At 44.2% G+C, this 10040-nt stretch overlaps 1 protein-coding gene across 1 annotated transcript; it reads right to left on the reverse strand.

The window, feature by feature from the left end:
• Positions 1–1691: 1691 nt before the first annotated feature.
• On the reverse strand, positions 1692–6945 carry LOC107717704 (uncharacterized). The gene is made up of 5 exons (XM_016524542.1): positions 6585–6945; positions 6337–6506; positions 5990–6244; positions 5769–5895; positions 1692–1735 (listed from the first exon to the last, which is right to left on the reverse strand). Exons 1-5 carry the CDS (start codon positions 6943–6945, stop codon positions 1692–1694), a joined length of 957 nt encoding a protein of 318 aa, XP_016380028.1.
• Positions 6946–10040: the final 3095 nt, after the last annotated feature.

The following is a 10040-nucleotide window of genomic DNA, read 5'->3' on the forward strand; positions in this document are numbered from 1 at the left end:
AATCCAAAGAAGTTTTTGTGCACCGTTCCACCCACAGACAAATGGATTGGTTAAAAGACTTAATGGCACAATTCAAAGGTATGAAATTGACAATTCCTAATAAACTAGTTAAACTATTGATTATTGCATCGATGGTAGATAAAGAATGCATATTCTCTTGTTCCTCACATTCATATTTAGCGGGATGATTTGTCAAAACTCGTTTACTCATTTACTACATAAATGGAGAATGTTTCACTATTGATGGCTCTTCTCATATTCAAAGGTCGATGAGTAAGCTGGTGGGAAAGCAGCCACAAAATTGGGCAGACTACTTGGAGGCCACAATGTTTGGTCTCCGCACAAAAAAGCAAATGACTACAAAATATCCTCCATACTTCTTGATGTTTGGCCGTGAAGCTAGGTATCCATGTGAGGTACCTGACAATTATGAGGTTAGTATTTTACATTTAAATGTTATTTTTCTTTTGCAATCCAAAGTTAAATGCAACTTTTCTTGCCTAGATCAATGACAGTATTGAGGACATTGTAGCAGAGGAGTGTGTCGCAGAATGCATTAAAAGGCATGACAGGACATTCAAAACCATACAGGAGAATATCCGTGGTGTTCAATGTAAAATAAAATAAAAAAACTGGAAAAGGGATTATCCACTGAAATCAAAGTTTGAGACAGAGTGCTGTGTCAGAACGTGCGAAGCAGGCAGAGAAAGGGTGGTAAATTGGACCCAGACTACATTGGTCCATACACAGTTATGAATGTGGATGGCAAATCCACTGATTTGAAGGGCGACAAAGGACGTTCTTGTCCAAAGATTAGCAAGGACCATTTAGTTCGTTTTTTGGAGGAGTATCCCTCAAAAGTCCCCAAACTCAGTGATTATTTTCCCGTTACGGTATCCTCAGCCCTCCCTAACCCACCTGGCTACACCCCTGCTGCTACCATCCAGCCTCCTGTCCGTGCTGCTACCACCCAGCCTCCTGTCCGTGCTCCTGTCTGTGCTGCTACCACCCAGCCTCCTGTCCGTGCTCCTGTCTGTGCTGCTACCACCCAGCCTTGCTCTCCAGACTAACTGTCCTGCAAAACTCTGTATCTATTCTTTTGCCAACATGCATGTACATGTTCATTTAAATAAATTTTTTATAGTTGCAATGAATGAAAACTGTGCACTCTCTCTCTCTTAAGTGTTACAAAAAATATGGGCAAGAAAAAAGGCGGGACACTCTGCAGTAAAATTGGCCCATATAAATTATTTACATGGGATATTGAACGCATTAGACCTCGGGAAATGCTAGAAAGTGAGGTAGGTGATGCAACTTATTCATATTCATAAATTTGCAAATTGTGTGTTACTGCTTTTGTAAAAAAAAATGTTAAAATAACTCTTCTAGGCATAAACCCATACTCGCTAAGGGTAAACTCTGTGTAAACTTTGTTTTAGGTTATCAATGCATACTTGTCCTACCTTATAAAAAATTATGCTGGCAAGGCATATGTGCTTGATTCCTTTCAAGCAACAATTATTTGGCAAGGCAATCCTAGTTTAATGAAAAGGGTCAAAAAAAATCCTAAACTCCACAAATAGATTTTTTTTAATGAGAGAACTGGTGAACTGAACCGTTGTTACAATATTCCATTGCATCTCTAGATGAATCCAGGGGCGTATGATGTTCAGGTCAGTTAATGAGAACAATCACTGGACACTCCTGGTCTGCTTCTTTCCATTCTTGTCCTTCACTGTAAATTAAAATTGTTAAATTCAGAGCAAGATTCATTCATAATTATTTTTACAGGTGATATATCCTAACAAATGGAGAATGCTGTACCTAAATTCGCTTGGTGAAAACCAAAGTAAACTGGCTCAATGTAAAAAGCCTGTAAGGTCAGTACAAATATATGCTCTTCTTATACATTTTAATTGTTAGTCTGATAATTAACTTGTATTAACATTTTAAATATTTCTAATTCAAACAAAGCAAATTTATGGCCACCAAAAGGAAATCTTGGGGAAAAGTGGGAATGTGGTACTTTACCACATTGCTTAAAAAAGGATGACAATTCATGTGGGGTATTTGTATGCAAAGTAAGTATTTATTGAATTAATTATTTATTTAATTAACTAATATTTAAAATGTGAATTTATGCCCTGTTTTCATTACATCATTTTGTAGTTTGCAGAAGCTATTTTAAAAGGAGGTAATTTGGAGTTTGAAAGCACAGTGGCCAACATAAATTTCATTCACCAAGACATAGGCCGTTGCCTTCTACAAGAAACAGGTATAATATAATATAAAATGGACATAAGGTAACAACTGACATATTGTTTCACCAATATTATGTGCATCACTTTGATGACTTTATTTCCACAGAGGACCTCTCTGAACTATGCTTGGCCTGTGGGGACAAATATCCATACACAGAAGACACTGAGGACTCTTGGGTTTGTTAATTAGCAAACTGTTCTTTAACGTTTCACCCTGCTTCAAAACATGTCATAACGTCAGTGTCTCTTTCAGATTCAGTGCGACAGCTGCAACGGATGGTTCCCTGGGAATGTGTAAATAGACCCAATATAAAAGATAGTTTAGTTTGTCACGGATGCCAAGGCCCTTCTTAATTTTGTATTAAGGCTTTCTTTTCTTTTTCTTCCTTTCTTATAATGCACATCTTCAGAAAACATGCATTCTGATAAAGCAAATCGTGAAAAATGCATTGTTTGGGTAATTATCCAATAAATAAAAAGAGGGGAAAAAAGTTGACCCCTGTCTCATTTTAGCCTATTTAAATTATTCAGATTCAAGTTTTTTTCAATTCAAGTTTATTTGTATAGCACTTTTTACGATACAAATCGTTGCAAAGCAACTTTACAGAAAATTAAGTTTCTACAATATTTAGTAGTAGCTTATCAGTGGTGACTGTCAGTTTATGTACATATGGCAGAAATGTACGGCTGTATGCTGAGGGGGTCCGTGATGACGGTCTGCTGCCTGTTTTGGAAGTCCAACTTTGTTTCAAGAACCGCAATCCTTTGTAGAAGTTTGTGGCAGTTCATGCAGCAAGTAGATTCAACAGGAGGCACTTTCGTACTACCAAAAGCCCAGAGTTTTGCAACCTTAGGGAGCGTGATGTTAGCTGCTGGCTGATCCGATCCTTGTTTAATCACATTTGGGGATTCCTCACCCGCATTCATTAATGCTTCAAATCTGTTCTCAAGATGTATAGTGGGTGGTAGAATACCAGTATTCACAAGCCTTGTCATAGCCGTATCTGGGGTAGAGGATGCTACGGCAGCAATACGAGAAACTCGTGACAATCTGATGTCTCTACTGTCTTTGTGTCTCGCTCCCTGTTTGTGCCATCGATTAGTGTGACTATCAGTTTCGGCTTGTTCCTCTACACTTGGTATAAACTGTTGAGATTGACTAGATTCATGGGACTCACCAGCTGTATGCTGAGGGGGTCCGTGATGACGGTCTGCTGCCTGTTTTGGAAGTCCAACTTTGTTTCAAGAACCGCAATCCTTTGTAGAAGTTTGTCGCAGTTCATGCAGCAAGTAGATTCAACAGGAGGCACTTTCGTACTACCAAAAGTCCAGAGTTTTGCGACCTTAGGGAGCGTGATGGATTGTAGCATGGTAGAAGACTAGTTAGGTACGCAGGAGCTAAACCATTAAGGGCCTTGTAGGTAAGTAATAATATTTTGTAACTGATACAGAACTTAATAGGTAGCCAGTGCAGAGACTGTAAAATTGGGGTAATATGATCATATTTTCTTGACCTGGTAAGGACTCTAGCCGCTGCATTTTGGACTACCTGTATCTTGTTTATTGAAGATGCAGGACAACCACCTAGCAGTGCATTACAATAGTCGAGTCTAGAGGTCATGAATGCACAAACTAGCTTTCCTGCTTTAGAAACAGGTAACATGTTTCGTAGCTTGGCAATGTTTCTAAGTTGAAAGAATGCTGTTTTTGTAACATGGGAAATATGATTTTCAAAAGACAAGTTGCTATCTAATATAACACCCAGATTTTTGACTGTAGAGGAAGTAACAGTACATCCGTCTAGTTGCAAATTGCAACCCAAGAGATTCTGTGTACTGTTTTTTGGCCCAATAAGTAATATCTCTGTCTTATCCGAATTTAATAAGAGAAAATTATTGGTCATCCAATCTTTTAAATTTAACACATTCTGTTAGCTTAGATAATTTAGAAGTTTCATCTGGTCTTGTTGAGATATATAGTTGAATATCATCAGCATAACAGTGGAAACTAATCCCGTATTTTCTAATAATATTACCAGTGGCGTACCGCACATCTTAGAGGCCCCCCCGCAAAGAACGAGATGGGGCCCCTCCCACCAGCAGTGATGTCATGAATGAAAATTTATTGTGCAGCTGCTGCAATTATACTACTGAGTCCGTCTCTCCCATTTACATTGATTTATCAGTAATGAATGTTACTATAAAAAATTATACATGCAAAATCCATGTCTTTCAGTATATGAACAGTAAAAAAAAATCTAGGAGAAAAACAAATTAAAGGAATAACTATATATGCTACATTTTGAGAAATAATTACTTTCTCACGGTAGTCCATAACTTTTGGACCGGGTACACTCTGTAATACGTTCGATGGCTCGCGTACGTTTGTTCGTGTACCCTGCGTGCCGCCCCCCCAAAATTTTTGGCGGGTGGTCCGCCGGCGACCTTCGACGGGCGGCCGACCGACCCTGGCCAACTTCGGGGTCCCTGACCCCCCCAGGGGCCCGACGGGAGCCCGCCGAAGTTTTTATCCCCCAAAAGCAGTTCAGCCTTTCCCCACAGGGTGGTGCACGGACGTCCCACCCCAGGATTACGACAGTGGCCTTCACCCATATGGGGGATGGACACTTTTTCGTCCCACGAACCCACTATTTGTCCATTCGCCCATTGGAGCACCGGAATGACTCCTGGACACCGGAATGACTCCTGGACCCCCGCTGACCACTTCCATGCCCCCGGGCCACGCCCCCAGGTCCCAAGAACCTACCATTTGCCCACTATGTTGATGGAATGACCCCTGGACCCCCGCTGACCACTGCCCCGCCCCCGGGCCACGCCCCCAGGTCCCAAGAACCCACTATTTGTCCATTTGCCCACTATTGTGACGGATCAACCCCGGACCCCTGTGGACCCCCTTGGCCACGCCCCCCAGGTCCCACGAACCCACTATTTGTCCATTTGGCCATTATAATGACGGAATGACCCCGGACCCACGGGGACCCCTTGTCCACGCCCCCCACGTCCCACGAACCCACTATTTGTCCATTTGCCATTTAATGAATGGGATAGCTATGGCAGGTTAGTGGGATGATTGTCCACTAACCACTTAAAGCATTCCCATTTAATAAACTGCAAATGGGACAAGTGTCCATTTGGCATTTAATGAATGGGACAGCTATAGTAGTTTATTGTCCACTAACCTATTAAAACCGATACCATTCAATAAATGGGGAGTGGGATGTGTGTCCATTTGCAATTTATTGAATGGGATCGCTATAATAGTCTAGTGGGATGATTGTCCACTAACCTATTAAACCGATCCCATTCAATAAATGGGGAGTGGTATGTGTGTCCATTTGCAATTTATTGAATGGGATCTGGGGAGGGCTGGCAGAGGTCGTCGGGCTGGCAGAGGTCAACAGGCTGGCGGAGGGGGACTGGCCGGCCGGCCACTTGCGCGGTTTAGCGGGGCGCTTTGTTGTCCCAGGCACTGGCGCCACATCCTCACCTTCCAAGGCTGCCTCAAACTGCTTTGCATTGAGGTTCAAAGTGTAGAACCTGTCAGCCGTGGAGGTGTCATGGCACATAAACTGTGCCACTTTGTGCCTGTTCTCTGGGCAGTGGGTGTTCTTCGCCTGTTCGGAGAGAGGAAAGCATAGGCAAAGAGTTAGAAGAAAACACACACACGTAAGAAACTCACACAGCAGAAACATGCACAGGAACACTTACGTGGGTGGCGATGGAGGTCCTCAAATCAGTGAACGTGGGCGTCCCAGGCAAGCCCATCGATCTCCAAGCCTCCTGAAAATACTGATTGAGGTTCTTGCAGGAGCTGAGTTTAGATGTGAAAAAAAAGTAGTGGGCGTTTTTGCAACCCACCAAGGTGGACCTCAGTGAAAGAAACTGCTGAAGCCACCCATATTCTTCCTGGTCAAGGGCCAGCTGGGCGGCACCAAAGGCCTGGTTGGTCTTGTGGGCCGATATCTGCATAAACGGCGAGAAGCGATTTATTTTTATTTTTTTAAGAGAAAACCATGCAGAGAGACAGAGAGAGAGTAAGAGAGAGAACCACTCACGTTGATGACAAATTTGTCCTCAGTTACGGTCTTCCTGGTGTCCTCCACCTCCTTAATGGTAAGGTTCTGGAACACCCCACCGCGGTGTCCATAAATACTGGCCCAATACGTGGTGAGGTGCCCATAAAAAGACCACTGGTCTTTCTTCTCCACTGCTGTCTTGAGGCGATCTGCACAGATAAAAAGAGAAGCGTTAAGGGGCACGTGGGATGCCAAAGTATGAGAGGCAAGAGAGGTCGAGAACTTACTCAGAATCTCAGGGATCATCTTCTTGGCCGCCTCCCGGCAAGCACGCAGCGTGGCTTTGGAAATAAAGCGGCCCTCCTTGGCCTGTTTCACAGCCACCTGGTGGACCGCCACACTGCGCCTTACCGGGCGGATGATGGACTGGATCTCCCTTCTAAGGCCAAATAAGGTGACGCAGGAGAGCCGGCATGTGGGCGGCGGGGTTTCATTGACAAACTGTAAAAACTGAGCCACATTCTTCAGGTAGTGGTGAATTGTAGGCTCAGTTATTTTGGCTAGTCTTAAAAACGATAGCCAGGTCCGCATCTTTGCCGCGTTGTTTAAAAATGTCATGCTGGCCAGTTCAGTCTGGCCAACAGACATGTAGGCAACAAAGTTTTTGATCCGGAAGACCTTCGAAGACACATTATTTATACGTTTGGGCGAGGGTACGGCGCCCTCGTGGTGCTCCCGGAACTCCTCGATGACCTGATCTGCGAAAAGAAAACACACAAGAAGGACCAGGTGAGCCGGGTCGAGGGCACAGAGTATGGGTAAGAAGCGACAAGTGTCATACTTACTTAGTGCCTCCACGTGGTCCGCGAAAGTGTAGGCCGTCTGAAAGGAGCGTGAGGACTCGCCGCGGTCTTTCTTCGGAGGCCCGGCGACCGGCTACTCAGGGGGCTCGCCCTCCCCCTCTCCAGGGCCGCTGAGGGCAGAGAGCAACCGCCGGGCGACGTCTCGCAGGGCAGTGGTGAGAGTGTCCACCTGCTTGTTTAAATCAGACACGTGGTCCTCCAGCTGCTTAACTCGATTTTTGCAGCTGGGGTTCGAACACTCCTCCTCCTCCTCTGGAAGCGATGGCTCGTCCAAGACGTCCTGGTCCTCATCGAGGTCCAGGGTTGACACCATTGGTTTGGACGGGTTTGACGCCCTCAAGCTGGCAAGATCTCCCAAGATCTTTTTACGCTTGCAGGCCCTAATCGCCTCAGATCGGGCCCCCTTGGTGAGCTCCGTGTGGGTTTTGAGGTGGCGGTCCAGGCGGGTGGTTTCCTTCTTGCAGCCAGCAATGGGGCAGGTGCCCTTCCTTACATTAACCCTGCCGAATGCGATGGAGAGAAGGAGCTTTCGCTCCGTCTCATTGTTCACTTTGTGCATCAAACGCAGATGCTGGCTAAGCTGATGAAACCCTCTGAGGCACAGAGGGCAGTCCTCGACAGGCATGTTTTCTTTTTATCTGTATCTTTCTCACGAAGAGCACAGAGCCAAGACCAAGACTAAAGTCAGGGACACTGCGCGTGCAGGGGTCACTCATACCCTTCCGGATCCAATTTGCAGTCTATTTGATCCCACTTTCAGTCTAATACATTAGAGTGCACTTACCAGTCTATTTTTACACTTTCTAGTCTGTCTCCACGGAGAAAACAGGTAAGCATCCCAGTTGCAGCTTATTCAATGGGCGTTCTGTATGGGGTCCGTGGACACATGTATTCACACATTATATATTACCACTTAATATTACATTTATTAATGAAACACCTCGACCGAACTTTAACCATTTATTGAACAATTTAAAAAACATTTCTTACGGAACATTTTAAAATGAAAGAAGAAACTCTTTACATTAACATTAAAAACTATTTACATTAGCAGTCATTTAAAAACACCTATAAAAACACTTTTTATATTAAAACATTTCTTTTTTTTCTGGAACTGGAACAACGTTTTAAACAAAAGAAAATTTTAAAATAAATCGGTGAAAACAATTGTGGGGAAGTCCTCCACTGGATCCATTAGGCCCTCTCCAAATTCCTCTGTAAAACAGACCATCAGGTTAGTCTACCATCAACTGCAACATTATAAGAAATGAGATTATAAACTGATTCTTACTCAGGAAATCTATCAATTCTGCATCATCTACAGGTGGGGCAGATGATGCCGTGGATGAGGCTGCAGCAGGTGGTGGGGCTGACACCTGAGGTGGTGGGGACACCTCAGCTGGTGGGGACAACACCTCAAGAAGTGCGGCCTCCACCACCTGAGAGAGAGCATCCCCCACCTCCTGTGTTGGCGCAGCCCCCAGCCCAGATGGCAGGACCCGGACTTCTGGTGGTGCGGCCTACACCATCTGGGGTGGGTAAGGCCCAATCCATATAGCCTGTTGGCCCCAAACCTGAGAGGGTGGGGCGCAGACCTGAAGAGCCACAGGGATCTCCGGTGGTGCTGGTGGTGCCGGTGCTGCTGGTGGGGGCCCTGGCCTTGTGTGGTCCACTGGAGGGCCTTCTGCGGGTGGGGCTTCTGACCGGAGCTCCTAGCCAGCGGGACCTTCGGGTCTGTGGTACGCAGTGCATCGATCTGCTTCATCGAAGCCCTCCACCTCATCGTGTGGAGGACCTCCATGCGTTTGGCCTTCTGAAACAGAAAATGTTTGTTAACGCTTAAATTACGAATACATGTAAAGGTATTTCACATATTGTTAATTTAAAGCATAACTGGTCAAAACTTACCAAGAGGTCATTGTGAGAATTGGTCACAAGCCGGTCACTGAACTTGAATGTATTGCCACATATTGGGCAGACTTCATTGCGTAGAAGCACTCTGGAACGGGCCAGTTTGATTAAAATTGCCTGTTCCTCCAGATTAAACACACAGTGTGTGATTCTTAGATGCTGGCGAATATTTGAACAATCCCTATGGCAAAGTGGGCAGTTCACCATCTTGAATGATCTGGAGAACACAGAAAGACATAAAACTGTATAATTTGCATAAGAAAACTGACTCTCCACAAAGATATTATGTACATAATATTGAAACATCCCATGTGCAATTTATTTGACGGGAGGTTCATAATAGTTTGATGGACATATGTAAATAAAGTCAACAATTCAAAGAAAGGTGTCATTTTTTACTGAAAACACCTCTACTGTGCTCAGGATAAGCAATGGAACCCAAAAATGTAAGATATTGGGCAACATATTGTACAATTTACATAAAAATGAATTGTAACGGAAAACATCCCATGAGCAATTTACTTGACGGGAGGTTCATAATAGCTTGATGGACAAATGTAAATAAAGTCAACAATTCAAAGAAAGGTGTCATTTTTTACTGAAACCACCTCTACTGTACTCACCACACTCAGCAGAATCCATTGTAGCGTCTGGACCAATCAGACACACCATTTTTCATTTGATTTAACAAATCAATTATTCATTAGATTAACAAACATTCACAGACCCCTCACCCAATAAACATACTGGGTGCCAGGATGTCTGCAACGACACCAGGCCCCCCCTGGTCCCCATGGCAACCACGAGACCTTTGCTAGACCAGATACATTTACGACCTAATGCCATGTTGAGAATTTCCCCTCGCACTACATTTTCCATAGGAAATCCACAGTGCACAGTAAAAATTTACTCTTTTCTAATTAATTCATAGGAAAACCTTTCTTTGAATGAACACACATACCCTTCAGG

Source organism: Sinocyclocheilus rhinocerous, unplaced genomic scaffold (genome assembly GCF_001515625.1).
Source record: "Sinocyclocheilus rhinocerous isolate Xijiao unplaced genomic scaffold, SAMN03320098_v1.1 scaffold5261, whole genome shotgun sequence".
In the NCBI taxonomy this organism is placed as follows: Eukaryota; Metazoa; Chordata; class Actinopteri; order Cypriniformes; family Cyprinidae; genus Sinocyclocheilus; species Sinocyclocheilus rhinocerous.

Excerpts from the sequence above, each read along its gene's own strand:
- LOC107717704 (XM_016524542.1), bottom strand. The coding sequence starts at position 6,945 with ATGTCTGTTGGCCAGACTGAACTGGCCAGCATGACATTTTTAAACAAC. Across the intron at positions 6,245-6,336 it reads AGGACAAATTTGTCATCAAC|ATATCGGCCCACAAGACCAA; the intron begins GTGAGTGGTTCT and ends CCGTTTATGCAG. Across the intron at positions 5,896-5,989 it reads GGACCTCCATCGCCACCCAC|GCGAAGAACACCCACTGCCC; the intron begins GTAAGTGTTCCT and ends CTCTCCGAACAG.